The 24,267-nt window shown below is 25.0% G+C and overlaps 1 protein-coding gene across 1 annotated transcript; it reads left to right on the top strand.

Annotated features, from left to right (window-relative positions):
• The first annotated feature begins 4,438 nt into the window (after window positions 1-4,438).
• On the top strand, window positions 4,439-22,549 carry LOC129606043 (uncharacterized). The gene is made up of 2 exons (XM_055516095.1): window positions 4,439-4,509; window positions 22,120-22,549. Exons 1-2 carry the CDS (start codon window positions 4,439-4,441, stop codon window positions 22,547-22,549), a joined length of 501 nt encoding a protein of 166 aa, XP_055372070.1.
• Window positions 22,550-24,267: the final 1,718 nt, after the last annotated feature.

The following is a 24,267-nucleotide window of genomic DNA, read 5'->3' as shown; positions in this document are numbered from 1 at the left end:
AAATTTAAATGTCTTCATTTATATTTTAAATCATTATTTTGATTACGAGCTGAACAGGTATTCAGCCTTAATATTATTGAAGATATTAATTTGTTATGTAAAATAATCAATATTGTTAAGTTATTTAATTTTAACTGATCGCACTGTGTACAGCAAGCGAGGTATTGCAGTCGTCCTAGAATTTATCGTGTTGAGCTTTCAATGGATTTGAACGTCTAACCGCTTTCTATGTTATTAATTTAAATAACAAATATTATTCGCTCGAGGATCTTAATTTTCTTCTATTAAATTTTTTGGTTTTACCACATCCCAGCAACAATTTTAAATATTTCACAAATATTTTAGGCGATAGTCAAAGAATTTTCTTATAACTTCTTACTTAAATTTTGTTTTACCAGAAAACTCGCAAACTGAATATTCACCAAATATTAACACTACATTTTTATAGATAAACTGATAGTTTAATAATGTCTATTAATTTTCTTTAAAAATATGATAGGCATTATATCAACGAAAATTTCAAATTTTGTTACAACTGTTTCTGTGGATTAAGATTAAATTTATCAGGATTTTGTAAGTATAATTACCCAATATACATTGCATAATACGAAAAATAATAACCTTATTAACATATAGACTTCCTCACTTTTTACACATCTTGACTCTAAAAACCAAATTCCGTGTAAATTGAGCTCACCAACGTAATGACTTTTCCAATTTAAACGCCTAAAGTACCCACACTTTAATATTAAATCAAAATTAATTAGTAAAATATTTATTGCATATTTATTGGCGGGCCTATAGCAATTTTCTTAATTTACAAATTCCATTCTGAAATGCATAGAATGTATTACTCTATATTTATCAACAGAAACATTTTAATTAACCTCAGCTCCTATAGTTTGTATGGCAAGAATAATATTGTACAACTACCAATTTAATAGAAAGGAATAAAATGAAATAAACATTAAGACTTGATCTCGCTTGTATATGCCTTATGGAGAAGAATTTATGTAAATTAAAAATTTCACAGAAAACATACACTTAAAATATGTACATGAGAGTGTTGGTTTATGTGTAACACAAAAATTTGTATGTGAAGTGCCGTAATTACATATGTGCCTTTTAAAAATTAATTTCTTTTCATAGCAACTCGCAAACTTTATTAAAAATATTTCGAAATACAAAAAGGAAAAATATTTTTTTAGTTTTTTTTGCATTTATGCCTTTCTTTTGGAAATAGTTAATAAAAAAATGCAATTTTAACTCTCAAGATGTTACATGAACCTTAAAGTGTTGAGAAAATAAAGAAATAGAAATTAAAATGAAAATATTTTTTTCTTTATAACAAAAAATTAAGAAAAAAAAAGTTAATTTAACTTTTTAAAGTTGAATAAATTTCAAAAGAAAAAAACATCATAATTACGAACACTTCAAATTCAAAATATTTTCAAAAATAAAATTCTGTGGAACCTATATGTAAATTTTAAATAAATCGAGCGGTTAAGCCGACTAGTCATTGTCCAAGGATTTATTCTTTTAGTAATTTTTGTTCTCTTGTTAAAAACAATTCTTGACTCTTGATATTGAAATGAAAAATTAGAATACCGATTGTATTTAATTAGTGCTTTCACTTAGTTTCCTCTTGTAATCCAGGTTATTAAAGAAATCATTTATGCCCCTAAATATATGCAAATTTATTTATTTTAATTTTAAATTAGTTTTCCCGGTTTCTAACTAAAAATTTACATTCACATGATTGAAAGTGGCTGCAATATAATTTTGTATTATATTTTATTCATATTTATCTAGTGTAATAATAATTTGGTTATGTCATTATGTATCTAACATAGTTTACAGTGATGTACAGAAGACGTTTCTAAATAATGCAAAGGACACAATAGAACAACTTCTTTTTGATTAGTGCTATTTTAAAGTAAAAAACGTAATATTCATTAGCGCTACTCAAAACAAGTACTTCATCGTGTAGTTACAAAAATTTTCTGCTGTGTATTACTATAATCTGATTAATAAGCACAATGGTTATGCTTAAAACATTTAATCCTTTTTGATTTATTAACATTTTTTTAACATATTTTTTAAATAACTAACATTATTGTGGACCGCTAACAAGAAATTCATTTTCATTTTGAATTACTTTGGATATTTGAATTAAATTCTTTATAATTACTTTCAAACTGGAATCAAGAGAATGTAATTACATTATTATTATTTAATTTTGTTCTTCATAATAATTAAATTGAAATTTTATTTTGAATTTTAATTTCAAATAAATAAAAGAACTATTTTGTTGGGAAAAACTGTTGTTTCCTTTTTATTTATTTAAGTTTATTTAGTTGATTTAATAATAATTTATGCGTTCGTACTTGACACCATTAAAATTAAGAGAGATGAGCAGTTTGTGTGCATTCATATTTGTTACACAATGGAAATTTCAATAATTATATTAAACAGGTTAACTTGGTTTAAAAACGCTCTTTTAGCAAATTAAAATATCTTTTGGTTTAGTCGGAATTTACATTTAAATATTTTAAAAAAAATTCGATGCAATATCTTTCAATAATGTTTCTAGATCAACTAAAAGATGGGCAATTAATTAAGAATTTGTGAAGTTTTTTAGAGCCGGAAAGACTAGCAGCTTTGTTAAATAACATTTATTTGCCTTTCTCTTACATGAAAAAATTTTATTTCTATATTGAAAACTCGGAAAATTGCAAAATGTCTTGTTGTATGCAAAATATTCTCTAATAATTAATTAAACAAATTCAATTTTATAAATTTGCTAAGCAGCTGAGTACAATTTAATTTTCATATTTACTGTTAACATAAAAAATACACACATGAATAATAATGCCGAATTTTTATAAACAATTTTGAGGATTCTTTAAATTTTCATATTTGGATTGATGTTTAATTGTCATTTATAAAAATCCTTTGAATTTTCTTCCTCTCAGCTTTAAGAGAAAAAAAATCCTCCTTTTGAAATTTTAAATAACATGACTTTTAACTTTCCCTTTGACATATTTTTTTCTTATTTTCGCTTTATTATTGAAAAGCAACATCATTTTCAAATACAATAAAAATGAAGGTAATTTATCTTAAAAAGGAAGAAAAGAAGCAACATACCGTTTCCTATTATACCATAACAGAAACATTGGGAACTTTGAAATAAAATTATTTAGTACGATATTCGTTTGAAAAATATAAAAAATCATTAACAATGTTTGATCTAGCTATCATATTGAAAAGCAGTTTCAGTAAATTTGATTTCAATGTTCATATCTCAATATCGTCAATCACAAAAGTTACGCATTCAAAGTTGTTGTGATGGTCTAGCTCTTGCTAAATTTTCTTCAGTATATTTTTGTACAGAAGTCTAGTAATTAATTCTTCTAATTAATATAGCAGATATGATTACTAATTTATGAATGTAATTTTTAGAATTTCCAGAAAAATAAGTGAATACAAGAAAATATTTGTAAAAATGTAAAAATTGAAAACTAAGACAATTTTTAAAATATCAGCTGCTTTATAGATATACAAATAGGTGTACTAGAAATTCGACAGGAATGTACAAGTCAATTTTTCAAGATGATGGAACTTCAATTTGTGACAAAAAATTAGCTAGTATTTTTTAACCTCACTAAATTCTTAAATAGGTACATAAATTCTAATGGTGTTTATTGGAATGATAATGGATTCATTTTCATGTAATTTTCTATTGAACAAACAACAGAGAAAAAAATCTTAAAAAAAACTTGAAAATGAAAGAGACAGGCTTTAACTGAAGAGACGACATTAAATGTATTGGAGAAATTTTTTTAAAAACAAAAAGTTAGAGTGCAAAAATGTGCAAAAATGAGACACAAAAGAGAAACAAGAAACAAAACTCGTAGAAGGAGAAAGCGAAATTAGAATGCGGCTAGGCTTTTGCTTTCTTCTTTTATTGCTATTAATGTTAAAATAAAGGTTAAAAATTCTGTTATAGATTAAAGTGTTCATATATAAAGCAACATTATGAAAAATAGATGGAATTATAGTTTGGCAATCTTTATTTCAATAGAAATTTCTGTTAACGGAAATGAAACCCTTACTAGGTTAACAGTATAAGTATGTAATAAAAATTTATATTCTTGGATACATATCGTAACCTAAAATGTATCCACAAAGGGCGCAAAAACAAATACATAATATTTACAACAAGTTTTTATGTTCGAATTTGTTAACACTTTTAATTTTAAAGAATTAGTTTGCAATGAGAAATTAATATTTCTTAAAAAATTTAATATGTATAACAAACTGAATTAATCTCAAATTATTAAATTCTAAAATACAATGTGAACACATTTGCATGCACACACTAAGGCTGTTCTGGTCTGTATCTCAGAAGGGCCAATGAGCTGCTGGCATCTAAAAGATGGGGGCCCAAATTGCTGCTTTTTCTCCTCACTGGGCATTGCAGGCTAGGACAATCTGTGGACCGTTTGTGTAAGTTTTACCATGGGGACGATAACATGGCAGAACGTGTTCTGTCCTTTGTTAAGATATTCACGAGGAAGCGATTTATTCATTTGGGGGATGTTTGGTGCAACCCTTGGGCCTGTGAGAGGTGACGCTTGAACAAATCTATAATTGCGCGAGAATTATAACCTAGTGTTTTATAAGCGGTGGAATGTTACAATAAATTTTTATAGCTGCATTGGTCTGGTCTGAGATTGATCCCTGTCGATCCACAAGTCTATGTGAAAAGAAATTAAATATTTCATTTAAAGTTTCTGCTTAAACAAAATAAAAATTAATTTTAAAAAATAAATTTAAAACAAAAATATTTTTAATTTTTTACAATAAAAAACATAAATTATTTATAAATAACGTGCAACTCATGAATACGAGTACAAATGATCATATGAAAAAAAAAAATTGTAAAAATATTTAAATTAATTTTTTTTGTTGTAAAATTTCCTGACATTCTGCTCTTAAAACAAACAATTGCACTCATAAATTTTTGAAAAATTTTAAAACTAAAATAAAAATTATTAATGAAGTTTTCAATCATCTTTTATGCATTCAATTTGTATATGTGATGATGAAAATTGTAATAAAAAGGATAACAATGATAGTTAATAAATTAAAAATTTAAAATATACTGGAAAGGACAGAATCAATTAGTCATTCATTAAAGGATGCCACGGAAATTATTCATAAAAAAAAAAAAAGAAGATAAACAAAATTTAAAAAAAAATTTATTAAAATATTTTTATATTGTGAAAATATAAAATTATTTTCACAATATGTTACCTTTGTAATTAAAATTTTATTTATTAAAAAAGGTAAAATTCAGTCCAATTTTTCTTATTATCTGAAAGTGTTGTGTGTTTAACAAGATAACGATTTACAACAGTCAACACACCATCGAGATTCAATTTTGTACACCCTTTACCTTAAAATTTCCCCCGTGCTTGAGCATATTATTCTTTTATACTCTATTGAAGTTGGAAATTACAATACGTAGTGGATATTGTTAACAGCTGGCAGAAATATAACACATAGGAGAGAAATAATATTTAACTCTTAAGTTTCAGCTAATTTCATGTGGAGCTTACACTTAATTTGTAATCAGGCAAAAAGCAGCAAGAAAAAAATTTTTATGTTCTTCTAATACAAATCCACCCCAATAAATTTTCCCTATACTAAATAAACTGCTATAACGATGTGAATCTTACAATACAAATTAGTCATTACACATTGTGAATACGCTTATATGTACATATACATACGCTTATTCATATTTCCATATTATATCAGTTTTATATAAGGGTGACTTTACTTGAACTTTTCTTTTTTAACTGTAACCATCTTATAATTTACGTAAATGTAAGTATTTTAAAAATAATATTATCATGATGACAATAACGACAAAGCAAAGTGTTATAAGTAAAACTATAAAAAATCTATGTTAAAAAATAATATAAAAGTACTCCTAGCGGCGGGTGGTACAAGTATTAACTCTTTCAGTACTATCAACAATAAACAATTAAGTCTCTCTCTTTTTATAAGAACAACAAACCCCATTATATCATTAGAGAGCATTTTAAAGTGTAAATTTCTTTCTCATCTTTCTTTCAATCTCTTAAAGACTATACCATTTTTAAGGAGAGAGGAAACAACTTTTTGTCTGCAATTTTGTTTTACTTATTCTTATTGCACTTGTTAGTTTTCTTATGTAACGCATAAAAGACTATTGTGTTCATATATCGTCATCTTGCTCGGAAGTTGTACTAGTTATTTATATAACACTATTATGTTAGTAATAATTATTGTAGTAGGGATATAATCATGGTTTCATGATTGTCATCATTATAATATTCTTCAAATGTTGGAAAACGAAATAAGAAATTGTTTTTTTTTTTTGTCAAAGAACAACTCCTAAGGAAATTTATTTGTTAAACGTTTGCAAAATATTTTAAAGTATAAGTTAAATGGAAGACGAAATTTTTGAATTCATTAATGAGTAGTTTCTTGTATATTTTTGATGGGAAATGAAATGGAAAATAGTTTCTCTTAAATTTTAAAGGATGCGTTCATATGCTCGTATGCTCTGATGGTAATTAGAAAAAAGACAATGTTAATAATCATAAGATTCCTGTGTTTAATTTCAAAGTAAGAAAAATTTAAGTTACATAAGGAAAAAAGAATATTGTTTTTTTTTTTTAACATGCGTTAACAAAATAATTGTAAATTTTAATAGAATTATTCCTGTAAAAGAATTTTCAGAAATAAAATTAAAATTCTGAATTAATTTAGAATTGTTCGCTGTACGTATTGGTATTTTCAAGAATTGAATTAGCTTTCTGAGATTTCATTACATGGGAATCGTGGAGTGTTAATTTGATGTTTGCCGATGCGTTTTGTTGGTGTCCTGCTGCATGGTCTTCGCGTGGGTGGGCCAGCCTCGCACTCTTTCCCTTTCTAAAACTATTACTTTTACTTCTACTCTATATAAATTTTTTATTGCCTAAATTTAGGCGTAATTATAATAACATTGGCGTTTCTTTTAAAAATTTTGTTCTGATTTCGACCCAATCAGAAAATATTATTTTTAATTCCAATGATATTGAAGTTTTGTTTCTATTTTAACCTAAAAATTGCTTAGAAAAAAATTCCTAAAATAAAAAATATGAACTAAAAAATATGAAATTTTAGAAATACTGAAAAGGATACAGTTTTACCATACTTATTCCTGTTATTTTTATTTAGTGACCTCTTAAATAATGAAATCGATCAAATCCGCATCAAAAAAGTTTTTCACCTGCAAAATTATAATAAAAAATTGTTCATATTAAATTAAAATATCCTTTGTTTATTCTGTTTTTGTTTTTGCAAAAAATAATTTTTATGATTGACATTTTTATATAACAAAAATAAAACAAAAAGCAAACAATAATTCTCAACATTTCCCAAAAGAATAAATTTAAAATTTGTAAAAAGGATGAGCATAAGTAAATTGAAATAAAAAAAAAAATTTTAATTTTCCACATTATAAAAGTTCCAATAAAATCTGAGCATCTTATTATAACGAACGAAGTATATCAATTTTCAAGGGTAGTACAATTATTGAAATTGAAATACCTATTAGGAAAAGTCTAAAATTTAACGAGGAAAAGTGATTATCGGAAGACTTGGTCTTGAAAATTTTGTAATGTAATGAATTAATTGCTAACACGTTTGCTTAGTCGCTATACTTAAACTTCAATTTTACTAAGCTTTGAAATTTTTTTTGCTTTTTTTGTTACTAAAACAATAAAACGGTTAACGTTTTACATAAAAAACATTTTTACTTACTAACTGGCTGCAACATGCTACGTAAAATATAAGTATCTGCAATAAAACAAACGAAAACGAAAAAAATTGTGCACGTTTGCCCTTGATAATTAAATATTTTTCAAAAATGAATCGTATGAAAACGAAACGAAATCTACCATAAGAAAGTGAAAAATTTCATTTAAAACTATTAAATTGTAAAAGATATTTGTAGCTCAGTTCCTAGAGCATCCGCTTTGAAAGCGGCAGGTATGTGGTTCGGCTCCAGTTCGAGGACAAAATTTATTTTAATTTTTTTGTCTTAACTGGTTTCTTTCGTTACATCATTTATCTGTTCTGCAATTTTATGGAGGAATTTATTTTATTTATTATAAAAGGACATTTATTTAAAAGCAATTTAGACCTGATATAAGAGTATTCTGCAGCAGGAGTTTAAAACGAAATATAAGGATCTGTTCATATTTTTTCGTTTCCTCTTTCTTTGATCTGAAATTATTCAAAAAAAAATACTGAATCTCTTACTCCATTTGAAAAATTCATAAATCATAATATAACCAATATTTTATTGCTCACCGAATTTCGCCATATAGTACCGCAAATTCCCCAAGATGTAGTATATGACAATAAAATTCTTTAGAAGCTCCAAAATCGTAAATTTCTTTAAATAAAACGTCAATAATTGAAAAATATGTCGAGATTTTAAAAAAGATTTTAAAGTTAAAAAATCATATTTAAAGGAAATTTATTGTAAAAAAAGCACCTACAAAATTATTTGTGGGTGCCAATAGAAATTTCCCACCGTCCAATTTTTATATTACCCAAATTTTGAAAATACATAAATATTTATTTAGGAATATTTTTTATTATTATCGTTATTTTATGATAAATTTACAATAGATTAACTTTATTGTTTGTTAATTTTATTATCTTTCATTATTTTGGTCCATAAAAAGAGCAGCAAAGATTTTTGTTTTTCCCTCTTTGATTTTTGATTAACCCCAAAAAAAAATATGAATTAGTCAATGGATACCTAAATAAATATCAATTTTTAATGTCTATACAATACAATAGTACAGTTGTCCCTTTTTCATTTCATTTTATTTACATACAGGAACACTAATAAAAAATTTCATATCCTTGCTCGATGGTCGTTTATTATTGATAAGTCGAAATTTTTTTATTGAATAAAATGGAAAATTTTCAATATTTTCATTTTTATTATCAATATTAATTGAATATTAAGGTATTTTGATTTTGTATGTGTGTATATTTTTTTTAATAATAAATCTACATATAAATAGAATTTAATTAATTATTTATAACTCAAACATATTTTTATGTAATATTCACATATTTATTTGAATTTTTGTTTATTAAATTATAATAAATTATTAAATCGTGATCTGCATTAAATTCTTTTATATTATAGGTACAGATTTTTGTTGTATAGGTCAGTAAATTTTTATCCCAATAATAATATGTGAGATAGTAAGAATTAATGTGCTATATGTTAGTTAATTAAAAAGAATGAAAAAGCAAATCAATAGCACAAATATTGCGGGAATATTATTTTGAAAAACAATTCTTATTACTATAATTTCTGATTTAAATCATACATAATATAAGGATTTATTTGTTGTTAATTAACCAAAAAAATTGATTTTCTCACAAATTTATGTTCTGAGCACATGGATGCCGTTAATAAATTTTTAATATTTTCACCGACTTCTTATCTGTTCAAAAAGTATATACGTTAGAGGCGCTTATTCAATTTAAAATCCCAACACATTATACCTCGCCGCCTCTAATCTCAATTGAATTGAAGCGAAATGAACATTCCCTTCATGCAAATATTCTGTTTTGAAATGGAAATTTATTGATTACTACCAATGAACTTTAACTTAAAATTCGTCGTCGAATTTCTATCATTTATCTATAGAAATTTTCTTTTCCTTTAATTTTCCAATCATAACATTTCAATATTACAAGTACAAATATACAATATGTAAGTATGTTTGTACATAATTATGACCTTTTTAATTGAGAAAATTTCTTATAAATCTTAAAAAAATTCCAGTAAGAGTGAAAGTTATTTGAGAAAAATTTTGTCTGCACTTAATTAACACTATCAAAATATTCTATTTCTGTTAGTAATAGTTTATTGAAATACAATATTAACTGTCATGATAATAAAAATCAAAATGTAGTAATAAAAAAAAATTAATAAATTTGGACTGAAAGGATTTTCCAATGACTTTTAAGATTTGGGCTTGAATTGGCCTTATAATAATTATTTGTTTTTGAAGTTTTTTATTTTATTTGTTTTTTATTAGCATAACAGTAGTTGTTAAATGAATATTTTATTAAACTTATACATAATTAAATTTTTAATATTATGAAGACCATGTACCTCCATCACTGAAAATTAGTCAAAGTCAAACTCTTCTACAATTTGAATTTGTTTTTAATTCGAACTTATTTTTATTCGAACTTAAATCTCTCGAAAATTTCGAACATTAAAGACATTTTTAACATTTGTATATTATACAAAATTTTGGTTTTAAGCTTTTGTGCTCATTTCGCTACTCTTTGAGAAATTTGTGAATATTCAAGTGTTCAAGTGTCAGTGTGAGTAACAAATTAAGTATTAAAAGAGTTGTAAAATTTTTAGACCGCTGATTTACTTTATAAAAGGATTTCCGGCACATCATCAGAGAGAGGAGAACTATTTTTAAATACGAGTATGTTTTTGATCAGCATCAACTTTTGAGTAGATTTGACCATGTCTGTTCGTCTGTAGGTCCGTTCATAACAGTAAATACCAAAAGTAAATATATTATTAAGGCTGTATTAAGTAATAAATAGTTAAAATTTCTTGACTCCTTGTGATAACTTTGAAAGCCATTTAATCGAATATTATGAAAACTATTGGAATTATAATGCTGAAATTTTCTACAAACGAATTTGATAGTATGGCCCTTAATTCATTTCATTAACTGCGAGTAACGTATAAAAGCATTATACGTATAAAACACCAGGAGTACGTCTGACAGTGGGTGACAATATTAACATACTGCACTTAAAATCACACACTTGTACGAGTATCACAAAGTTAACACAGTCAATTCTATGTACTCTTGCTTTAATTTATAAATAACTCAGGCATTTCTTTAGAGAAAACCAAAACTATTCATTAACTTTTCATATGGAATGCAACATTCGATTCAAAATCTACAAACAAAAAACCTGCAACACAAAATCATTTTCATTTATTATACTGAATTTCTTGCAATCTCACGATGTACTTATAATTTAATTTTACAAAAACCAAAAATTAATAATATTTCTAAATTTTACATTTCTTACTCTTAATGTCATACATCTAAATATTATATTTTATTGTAAGCCCATTGTTTAAGTTAAGATTAAAAGTAGATATATACAATTTACGTAATATGCCCTTTTATTAATAAAATACTTTATTTAATTAGTAAGTCCTTGTAATGTAATCCTATTTAGTTCCAAAAATTTCAATATATATACGGAACGTATATGTGAAGAATATAACAATTCTTTTGTTATATCCTTAATTGTTAAGTGCAAGTGACGTCCTTCACAAATTCAAATGTACATATTGTATAATATTAATAATATCATAGTGTCAATCTATTACATACTAACAAAAATTATCCTTATGCTACTTTGTTTTAGTAATGCCTAAATACATGCATATGTGTGTATGTATGTCATACGGTCATAGTTCATTTGAAGTTCACTCGCAATATAATAAAAACATAAGAAATTGTAATAAACGCAACATTCTGAACGTCCTGAAATTAGTGTATGTGAATTGAAAATGTCAGGAGAATATTTTCTATTTTTCGTTCCGCAAGCATTTAATAATATACATAAACAGATTCAGGGGGATAATGTTGATGAGTCATTTCATGGTTATTTTGGTTGTATATGAAAAAACATTTTGTTCATTTATTCGGTTTATTAAAACTAATATACTATTCAACTGTAAGTATATACTATAACAGTAATGAGGTGAATAACAGTAATTATTATGGTAATATTAATAAAAATTTGTATAAGAAAATTTTTACAATGTGATGTAGCAAGTATTTTTGATGGAATACCCTTGAACTGGTTATAAATGAAATTATTAAATTTTTTTAGAAAATTAGTTTGGTAACCGAAATTTACAGTATTTCCAAATTTTTTATTGAAGGAAACCTTCCATGTTGAATTAATTTATAGATTCTGAAGCAATTTTCTAAATAGTTTCCGATTTCTTGTTAAAGACATAATTTTTTGATTTGTGATATTACTTACGATTCCAACTGTAAAAATCAAACGACATTATAAGTAAATATCAAACGATACTTACATTCTAGGGAATGTTAACGTGATATTTTTTGTGAAAATGTTCTTTCCAATAAAAAAATTTTTAAAGTTGTTAAACAAGTAACTTCCTAATGACGGGGCCATTTAAAAAAATTTATGTCGTAGAGACATAATTTATAGACTCTGCTATTCTGGAAGGAAATCACAGACTTCTGCACGAAAGTAAAGAGCCTCAATGTGCATATAATGCAATCTAGACAGCAATAAACCTGATAAAATAAATGAACCATCTAATTTACTCACTACTTCTATTTTCCATATGAGTTTAGCGTTCTCCTCTTAGGAATTTTCAACTATAGAAAATGTAATAACAAAATTAAATATTTTATAATAAAATTATTTAAAATTGTTGAACAAGTTAAATTGTATAAAAATTTAATGTAAAATTAATCTTTAACAAGGCAATCTCATATAGAACATTAAAATATTTTTCACTTCCTTGAAATTTACAAATTTCCTATATTATAAATTATTATAAATTTCAAGGACTAATAATTTCGTTAATATAATCAGAATTAATTATTATTATTCCATTGATATTATTTTTCACATCAAATAATTACCTATTCAGGATCCTACATTAAATAGGAAACATTTTAGACAGACAAGCATATAGTAAAAGTAATAAAAAGATTTTCAAGGAAGAGGAAATCTAAAAAGATTGAAGAGAATTCAAAGAATTTTGATATTAAATCCGTGCTTAGAATAAATTAATTGGATATTCTTGTATAATCTGTAAATTTCGGAACGAAGGCAATCAACAATGAAAATTCTATATAAAATAAGAAAATATTAATTAATTTTGTATTTCGCTCAAGTTAAAATTCTTTGAATTGTGAGATGATGATCTTTGTTAATTTAAAGGAAATTAAAATTTAATCTATTATTTGCGATCCCCAAACGAAATAATATTTTGTTTAATTTAAAATTTGAAGAAAATAATTTTAACCAACTTCTATTTTTATACTCGTACGAACACATGTTCGAACGGTATACTAAACTTGCCTTACCGTTTGAAATGCTAAGAAATAATAGTCTGAGATATAGACTCGAGTGTATTATTTCGGTTAGCGTCGAGTGTTGAGTCAATTTAAAAATGCCTGTCCGTCCGTTTCTCCATCCCAACGATAACTCAAAAACTAATTGAGATAAGTTCAACAAATTTGTACAAATTATTTATTATAGGAAATACACCAGAATCCCGATTAAATTGAATACGATCGAGGTACTGGTTCGGGTAACAGACATACAACTTCAAAATTTTTTTAGCTATATCTCAGAAATTATTGAGTAGATAGTTTTGTATATTTGCACAAGTGATTATGTTGCTAGGACTGTTATGTTCGATAAAAGCCGTTAAAATTTCTCTATAAACCTCTATAAGCCGTATAAATTTCTCATAGAACCTTATAAACTGTTTCGTCATAGCTCAGAAACAATTGTAGCTACAAAGCTGAAATGTCGAACAAAGAAATTTAGTGATATGGTTATCATTTTCAGTTAAACTCTTATATGTATAAAATAGCACAATACATAAAAAGTAAGAGGTTGTATGAAACTCTATGTTAATTATCTTGGACATTTAAAATCATTTATTCGTACGTGTGTCACAGAGTTGACACGGTCAGCTATATAAATTCTCGTTAATTGTGAAGTTTTTAGTCTTTGTTGGCAATTAAATGATTTCTAATGCTCTATATTTCTGCATGTATAACCTAATACACCTATAAATTTTGAAACCTGACTAATAAATTGGAATAAAAGAAAGTCCAAATATTATATTTAAAAGAATAAAACATAAAATTTCCTACATTATTAACAAAAATATTATTGATTTTAAATCAGATTGTATTTGAAATTTTACTTGAAATTCTATAAAATATAAAATTCAATAAGAATACCAAATAAACCATAATATGATTATTGTGAATATTTTGAAAAACATATATTGAATTTAATATTATTAAATTTAAAACAAAATAAAATTTTAAAATTCAAATTTATATATTCAAAATCAAATAAGCTTATTGCCATATAGCAAGCTAACAATATTGTTCTTAATAAATTAAAATGGAAATTTTATTTTTGGTATGCAATCAAAAATTCAATATTAATTAAATAAAATTCTTAAAAAGAGAACTTTACATTTCAATATAGACGAATTTTAAAAGAGAATAATTAATATAGAATTAATATAGAATTGAATACACTGTTAAAAATATAAGCTTAAAATGGCTTCTTAATGCTAATTCAATTTAGAATTTTGAATATAGCTAACAAAATTTGATTCGATTTGGTAAAGGCTCTTAAATTTTCTCACTTAAATTGTGATTATGAGAAATTGAAGAAAAATTACTCACAATTATAAAATGTAAGATTACGCAACATAGGAGGAAAAATTGCAGCGATCTTATTTGCGACAGTAAAACTTATTTTAGACTTACTTTAAAATTTAGAAAAAATTTTACTCTAAATTTGTTATTTTCGAGTACGAGTAGCATTTTACTTTCATTGAATATTTTATCACTATTACTGAATGGGCCTACATGCATACATTTCTTTAATTTTTGCAATTTTACATAAAAAATTATTTCCAGTGTAAGTATAATATTATTATTGTTTTCCTTTCAAGATTTGTTATTACATAATCGAAAATAATATAAAAGGGAAAAATAAGATTTACCAATAAAAGTTTCACTGAAATTTTAAATTGACAACAATAATATTATTCCATATAATAGAATGGCAAAATTTTATTTATTTTGAAGTCAGTAAGGACCTAATAATTTTTACTAACTATGGGAACAAAAATATATTTGCTCTAAACTAATACCAATGTTATTATTAAATTATAGAGAAGAACTTAGAAATTAAAGAGTGTATCGGAAAAATAATAATAATTAAAACGTGATGTTAAAGAGTGAGTGCCATTGATGATCAGTATAATTAAGGGGGGATTATAAAAGAATAATATAAACTAAAGAGAACTACTTTCATTTATATTGATTATTCTTAGTTTAATGTCAAAATTATTGTTACAAAGAATATTGAAATTCATTAAGTATTTCTTATTTAACATAAGGCGTAATTCATTAAGAGGCCGGTTTGAGTAAACCATTTAGAAAAATTTTTATGTTCAATATGAGTCTTACATTTCTTACAAACGGATGCGACTGTAATTCGTACAGAACATTTTTTACTATTTGCGACCATTGTAAGCACATAATAATGTAAGATGGTTATTATAATTGTTTACTCAGAAATCTATCTATACATATCAACACCTTATCTTTAGTGATTTGAATTGAATGCAGGTGAATATTAGTGTCAATTAATATTTCAGTAGTTTAATTACCATTATTTTTGTTTAAAAATAATTCCTGTAACAAAATGATACACAAAATTTATTAAAATTTCTTCTTATTAAAAGTTATTCATGACATTTTTATAATTTTTACTCAATTAAAATTATATTATAGACAAAATTCATTTAAGATTTAATTACATCCAATAGAATTATTAAAAATATAATTTTATTGTTTCAAGAAATTTTAGTTCATATTGTATTTAGTGTTATGCTTATGTAAAAGGAAAATCTTATAATTAGTTAATCATACTATAATGTGAAATTCTGTGAGGTTTAATTTTAAGCAATCAGAAATATTTAAAAAAAAAATATCCTTACTAAATTTGATTTTATGTAATTTTTATTCTTACACTTCTCTTTCCAAATTAACTTTATTAATTTCCGCCTAAATTAATGCAGGAATTACGCCTTTTATGTTCTTTTAAAAAATATTAACTCATTGTTTCAAGAATAATGCAAATAATTGAAAAAAATTTTAATCACAAAATATTAAAGAGCTTCAGATTTTCATAATTTAAAAAGTATAGATTTTGACCTTTAATTTGATCCTGAACTAATTCATTTTTAAGCTTTCTCTGGAGTTTCAATTTAAATTGCCGTATAGTATGGATTTTCTCACAATAACATTACGGCACTCTAAATTTTTTACTGCACTTATATACAGGAATTTTTTCTTTTGAAAATTATTTTCAATAAAGCGTATATATGTATTTCAGTGTCTGATATGAGAGCTTGAAATTTCAATTTAACTATTCAGACTACTTTATGCTATGAGGGCTTTTATATACTTTTTAGCACAGGATTTTTCGAACTTGTTATAGTAAATGTAATTAAAATTAAAAATGACAATTACAAAAAATTGGTCACTTTCTTCAACTATTGTCATATCCATAATATTGTGCAGTTAGGAATTTATACATCTCTTAAACCACCCTGTTCAAACCAATGAGATTAATAAAATATATCTCCTTATTACATGAAATTTTTTAGCCTCAAGAAAACAAAAAAAAAAACAAAAAATTCCTTAAAGAAAACCCTTATTCCTAAAGGAAAAAATTATTTTAATACCATCATAGTACCAAACTTTATTCTTCATCCTTCGACATTTTTTTGTTTTTAGTACTTTTCCAAAAAATTTTTTGAAAAAAGTGCTTATTAGTTTCACTCTGTCCGTCCGTCCGTCCGTCCGTCCGTGGACACTTTTTTTGTTTACAAAACTTCTACACCCTTTAAGATAGAAAGCTGAAACTTCATACGTACATAGATCTTTACTAGAAACTTATTTCCGTAGAACAAAATTTTTACCTATCTCCCCCCCTCTAGAAGTTATACCCCCCCAAAACTCTAAAAATGGCCTTTTTTAAATATTTGTTGCAATGAAACCATAAGCATTTTTGAAATTTTGCAAACGCAGAAAGGCAGTGGCTTGCTTCCCCTAGCGTGATATACTATAGTTAAACTTTAGAAAAACAAAATGGCCGTTCAAATTTACCGTTATCTAAAGTCCTTTTTTTCCAAATTTTTGATGTCATTTTTCTTCTAGACCCCAGCCTGTAGAAGCTTGAAATTTTAGGAGCTTTTAGACATTAACAAATAGTTCATTTCGTTAGAAGAAAATTTTTTTCCATCTCCACCCCCTCTCAAGTTATCGCCTCTTGAAATTTGTAAAATTTGAATTTTTGACACCTTATATTTCCAAAACCGCAAGCTTTTCCAAATTTTTATAAACGCAAAAAGCTAACGGTAAATTCCATGAAATTAAAAATATAATTATTTCTCTTAACTCACACAATTAACCCTTAAAATCGAGCATTATGTTAACCCCTTTTTATATTAATTTTTGCTTTATTTCAAACACTGCATATATGCGTCATCCTAAATATATGCAATTCTAGAAATAGTTTTGTATATGAATGAAAATAATTTTAATAGTTTGATAGGTATACATAGACTGTATTTAAAAGCAGAATTTTCACTTGTTGAAGGGAAAAGTGCTACAATACAAACCGTTGGTTTGACCCAACTTTATTTTTTTTGTTTTTATTTATTAATCGATAAAATGATCCATTTTAGTTTTGTATTTTCAGCTAATTTTATATAACATTAATTTTGGAAAAAAAAAAATACCCTTGTCAAAAATAATAATAATTTAAGAGAACAAAACAGGATCAATTTTTATAAATACCTGACATAAAATTTCCAAATGGATTTACAAAAGAAGAAGAGAAAGTTCAAAATTTTTGAGTATATTTTATTTTTCCATTTTTTATGAGAAAAACAAATTTCCTTCCAACTCCTTCACTTCTGTAATCTTTCTACTTTTGTTTTGTTTTTTATCTTAAACTATAAAGGATTTTCATAAAAAGAGTTATTTAAGGAAAATCTCAGATTTTTCCCATGGGAATAAAAATATCAAAATATGAAACTAAAACAAAAAACAAACAGCGAAAACAAAAATTTCGAAAAGAAAAATCCTTAAACGGAAGTAAACCTTGTCAAGTACATAAGATCCTTTTTGAAAAGGAAGAAAATTTGTATTTGTAAATTTTGATTTTTTTCTTTTTAAAATTTAAACGAATTTTCAAATCTCTTCAAAATTCAAATTTTTCCGCTCTAAATATTATACGTGGATAAATACGTTAAAACGAAAGTTTATGATGTTTTTGAAATAGTGCATTACGCATTACTAAGAAAATCCAAGGTAGAAATATAGAATTAATTTTGTATAAAATTTTTTTTAAAGTATAACAGCTGTATTTACTGAAAATTTCTATCTAAAATTTTAATTAAAGTCGAATTATTTTCTCAGATCAAAAGAGTCATGTATATGTACTTTCATATTTATGGAATTGCACTAAGAGATCAAGGATATTCGTTAACCCTCACAATGCTTTATTTATCTTAGAGCAAACTAGATAAAAATTCATATTTAATAGGTCTGTTTTAGAGCAGGATTATTTCCAGATCAGCCGATAAGGACAATTTTTATTGTCCTTATCTGACACCATCTGCTTTCAACTCTTGAAAAAATTTTCAATATACTAATTCAGAATTGTATACCAAAAGGGTTGATATATGTATAATTTAATACATGCCTTAAAATTATGACTCAGAACCTTCAAAAATTTGTAATTCTCCATTACAGTTCTTTAAAACACAATGTATTTGTGCCACTATTTCTATCATTTCAATATTATATCAGAATATTACTATATATACATTAGAATCCCTATAGAATCATACAATTCCTAGAGAAGATACACTAGAATCTCTATAGAGGATGGACACCTAATATTCTTTTAGTTTCTTTTATAATAAGGGAATTGAAACCAAAAGTTAAGAAACAAAATTCTTAAAAATAAAATTGCCACTTAAATTAAGTGGCAATTAAATAGATTAAGAATTTTGTTTTATGGAGTGTTCATTATAAAGCGACTCCGCTGTATATTACTAAGACATATTCATAAGAATTCTGTAACACTTAAATACAGGAAAATAATTTTATTTATTCCATATTACATTTAGATTCTAAAAGATATTCAAGATACTATTAAATAAGCTACTATGTAATCGATTAATTTCTACACATTGTGAATTATCGTAAAAATCAATAATGAATAATTATCGTATATACTTCAAGCATTTAAGGAGCATACAAGATTACGTTAATAAAATTAAAATTCACGTAGATATTTTACGATATAAAAACGCTTAATTTAATTTTTATATTAAGAGCTAAATAAACTATTTATAATTGTATATTGAGGTAATGAGATTTTCTTTTATTGCTCTTCCTTCATATTATAAAATTTTGGAATATCGGATATTAAAAAATTTATTACCACCAGCACCTATCCCTATATATACTCGTAAAATGAATAAATTATTTATGATATAACACGATCTACTCGCAAACATTAATCTTAAAAACGCATAATTAATGAACTCAAATAATAATATAATCTTAATTTAGTTTATGATATTTTTAGTTCCCAATATAGGAAAATTATATAGGAAAAGAACAAAAAACTTGAAGGGATTTTATTAAGGATATTAAATTTATTTTTAATCAAAATTATATAATATATGTATGTATGTAGTTATATAAGCATAGAATTCTTGTATTCGCTTATCCTCTTAACAGATCTAATCGATATTTAGTTGATTTAATAAAATTCTATGATTAAACTCTTACTTAATTAGAATATTCGTGCTATAATTAAGTATATATTTTAAATAAACATTTTTTATAATCTAGATCCTTACTATAAATACATATAGATTTAAAATTATAATTAGAAATGTTTATTATATAATTAAGTAGAGAAATTTTATATTGATTTCTCATAAATCTAAAGTATTATGGTAAGAGATTCTGTTAAAAAAATCATTAGAGCAATTTTGATTACGCTTAAGATGTTTCCAAATTAAAATTTTCCATTTAAGAACAAGTAAAAATGTTCCAGTCGGTATAAACCCACTGAATTGCCTGTAGTAATAGCCTGCACCTTTCATTTTTATATATAGCAGTTACTCGATACTTCTGGAGTAATTGCTTGCCTAGAATATATTTACATTTCCATACCTGAGAAAACACCTTCAAATGATTACAAGCTCCATATCAAAAATAATATGCCCTTCACGTAGGAAGAAAAAGGTAGTCTGTCTTCGGAGGAAAAAGATGGTAGTACCTACGTACCTGACATAATAGTTTTCTACTTACATCTTTAAGTGTGAGGTTGTTATGGCAATCAGCATTACCATATGATTTTTCAGAAAGCAATTACATATATACACTGCCACATGCTTAATTTAATTACATAAAATTCAACGGAAGTGGCAGAAAGTTGAAAGGAAGTTTAATCTAACAAAAAAGAATTCGAATATTTCATGCTCTTCTGGATTTCCTTAAAAGCCTATATATTTTAATTTAAACGTCAGGTAAGTAGAGCTATGAAATTGGTTTTATTATAGAGTTTCGCAGGTAGCTAGACCTACTATATAAATAATAAACAAGTGCAAATCGGTGGCACTGCTCAAAATGTTATTGAATTTTTTTTACTTACTTATCTTATAATTTTTATCAAATACTCGTATTTGTGTATATTAAATTGGGTAAAATTGAAAGAGTTTAATAATTAAACCCTATAATAATAATTATTTAATTATGATAGGAAAATAATTTAATATTGAATTTTAATTAGTCTTATAAAATTTGATAAAAATTATTTTAAGATTAAAATGGAAAATCTATCCTTAACCCAATTTCTGGTAAGGAAGTATTAAATTTACTCAAAAGGGTCTTTACTTGTTTGTTCTAAGTTTTAAAGTCCCCTTATTTATTAATTCTACTTATGGGTTATTATCTTCGGTCGAGTACAACACTGTATATAATATAATCATTATTGTTTATTTTCATATATTGGTCCTACAAATTTTCAATATCATTATCACATTTTATATACTTACTATACTCATGTGTGGGTTTAATATGATAACATTTTATAAATTTTAATATTAAAGGTTAATTACTTTGGCACTGAAGGCAAGTTGAATTTGAATTCCAATATTGTTTTTTCATTACTATTTTTATAACACACAAAATGTTTTTTCTATGTATGGATTATTATATTTCATTTTCTAATTAGTTAAGTCGAACACCTCATATACCCAATACAAGAACCATAATATTAAATGATTTATTATCAATTTTGTTACAAAAACGATAACCATTGCTATAGATTGCCAGTAAAATAAAATATTAATTAAAATCGATAAATAATTTTAAATTCAACATTTTTATATTCTTAAGGGGTTTCTTATTATACAGAGGTATTTCTAAAAATAAGTTTTTTTATTTTTAGAAAATTTCGAAGCTAAGATTATATCAAAATTGAATGTATAGTATTTTTTGATTACTTTTAAAAAGGTGAGGGATTAAAAGAAAATCTAAATGGCTAAATAGAAATTTTTCAAGAGATTTTAATTGAAATTTTTAACTGTTATATAAAAATTAATTGTGGTTTAATAATATAAATTTTAAATAATAATTAAAAATTTTTCCTTAAGGAAATTTTGTAATTCCATATTAATAATTTTATACTGTGGTGGGCAAACATTTTTAGGCACTGTTTTAGCCTGTAAGTAAATAATTTCTTTATACAAAAATACGGTATAAACAAGTACGTGTAAGGTCGTATTTTCAGAACCCCATATAGTTTCGTATAATTTCATATAAGTTTAAGAAGCAAAAATTTTACTTTAATTATTTGGGAGCTATCTATCAAGAAGTGAAGCAAGAAGGAGTTCTCAGAATATCTCAGTTGGAGAATATAAATTCGAGTGAGTATAGCTAAGTTTAACTACCTGGGGGTGCAAATCAATAATAAAAATACTATTAGCAAATGCATACAAGAACGTATTCAAGTCTAAAACAGAAGCTATTATGCAAACATAAAACTATTTAAATCCAAAATCATATCACGTAACATAAAATTTAGGTTTTATAAAACTTTAATTAGACCTGTAGTTACATATGGTTTAGAATGTTATTCGCGTACAGCAATTGAAGAGAACACCCTTAGAATATTCGAAAGACAAATACTGAGAAAAATATTCGGAACAATACAAAAAGATGAAAATAGCTGGAGAATCAGATATAATGATGAACTGAATGTTGAATTCGCTGAATTAAATATAATCAGATTGGCTGGCCATGAAATACAAATGGAACAAATCCAAACTTCGAAAAAAATGCTTACTGCCAACCTAGAAAGTAGTCGGTCGCGAGGAAGGTCAAGAAAAAGGTGGCTGGAAGGAGTGGAAACAGACTTACATAAAATGGGTGTTAGAAATCGGAAAAACGTAGCAATTGAAAGAGATAAATGGAGGAAATTAGTAGATGAAGCCACAACCCACACCGAGTTGTAGATCTATGTATTAAATTAGAGAATTATCTCTGCTCTGTATTAGATTCATTAGATTAGAATTTATTGAAATTATTGATTATATGTCCTCAGAAATTAATTTTATTTTGAAATATTCTTGAAAAACCTCACTTTATATATTCATTTTAATTTTTTTGCTTGAAAGTAGTGCAAACAACAGCAAAAGTATACAAGTTAGAAAAACGTATGAAATGGATTTGGTTTTTTATATCAGCTGTTTGCTTAGTTGAAGCATTTCAGTATAGCAAAACAAATATCCCATAGCCAGAAACGGCGGCTATCAGTAGCTATAACAAAAACCATCATCATTTATAGATGGAATGTGAATTTTTTAATATTAAGATAATATTCTGTATATTAATTTTAAAATTCAAAATATTTTTAGAATATTACAAGAATCTAATTTTGATATTCAATACTCAATAATGTTGAATAAGAAATTTAAAGTGAAGCCATTGGAAACAATATTAGATTTCGTAAAGTAAAACCAATTCTTTTCTCTGTTAAACTGGCGAATTTCACCAATAACAATAAATTCAATTTTTCAATTTTTTATAACAATGATTTATTTTATTGATATAAATTGTTTTTAAATTTATCTGTAATATTAAATTTTATTAATATTACATTTAATTTAATAAATTAAATTTTCGATTTTAGTAATACTTCATTTGAAGTTATATTAGTGCAAAATTTATATTTAAAGCCTTTTCTATTTTCTTTTTTTTTTTTGTATAACATTAACCTTAATTTTATATAATGCAGTATTTTTTTTTATATTATATACTTTAAATCTCACATTTCAGCTCAATAAATTTTAAAATATACAATGAACGACTGCTTGTAGATCAAAGCTAGAAAAATCCTTTTTTATTTTTCTTAGGTTTTATGTTTTTTGTTATTGTATCCTTTTGTTTAAAAAATTCTCATGTAAAAATCGGGTTTTTTATTTTTTTTATTTTTTTTTCATATACAGAGCTTTTATAAAAGAAATAGAGACAGAGAAAGAGAGAGAGAGAGAAAGAATAGAAGATAAAAAATTTTAACATTTCATATTAGAATTCATTGAAGAAAAAATTCAAAAAACATATCCTTTTCTTGATTTCAACCTTAAACTTTACTTATTTTTTTTTTTACAAGGATACATACATGAAGGATAAAAATAATATTGTTTCTGAACAAGGTATTGGTAACATTAAAATAGAATTATATTCAAAATTCAGCCCGAATGTTATAGGTATAACTGTTATAATTACGACATAAAGAGAAATTAATCCCCTAACAGTATGCAATTTTTATAATTTAATTTAGTTTTACGTTTTAACTGTTATACTACGAGGTAATTCCCATTAATCCGCTAGAAGTGTGCTATATAGTAACTGTTATATTATAATGGCATAACAGTAAATAATCCTGTAAAAGTCATAAAGAGATTTATGATATTAATTTTGTTTCACAATGATGAAATGTAATGGTCGAATATAATAGCTTAAGGTGATGAAGTTTTGAGAGGTAATATTTTAAAACTGGTTACAAGTTTATTATATCATTTTACATTATTTAGCATTTAACTCAAATTAAATCATTGCATCTCAATATTATTTTACTTATTCGAAAATAGTAAAAGAAGTTTTAGTTTTTATTTTTCTATTTTCTCTCTGTACATTATCTAAATATCTCAAAGTGATGACGATGACAAAG

Source organism: Condylostylus longicornis, unplaced genomic scaffold (genome assembly GCF_029603195.1).
Source record: "Condylostylus longicornis isolate FDR11 unplaced genomic scaffold, ASM2960319v2 ptg000017l, whole genome shotgun sequence".
Taxonomy (NCBI): Eukaryota; Metazoa; Arthropoda; class Insecta; order Diptera; family Dolichopodidae; genus Condylostylus; species Condylostylus longicornis.
Note: the sequence above shows the minus strand (reverse complement) of the source record. Positions and strands in the feature narration are given on the sequence as shown.

Bases quoted from the DNA above. Each gene is read 5' to 3' on its own strand.
- LOC129606043 (XM_055516095.1), top strand. From the start codon at position 4,439: ATGGGGGCCCAAATTGCTGCTTTTTCTCCTCACTGGGCATTGCAGGCT. The intron at 4,510-22,119 runs GTAAGTTTTACC...CATAAAATTTAG, and splicing joins ACAATCTGTGGACCGTTTGT to GTTTTATAAAACTTTAATTA.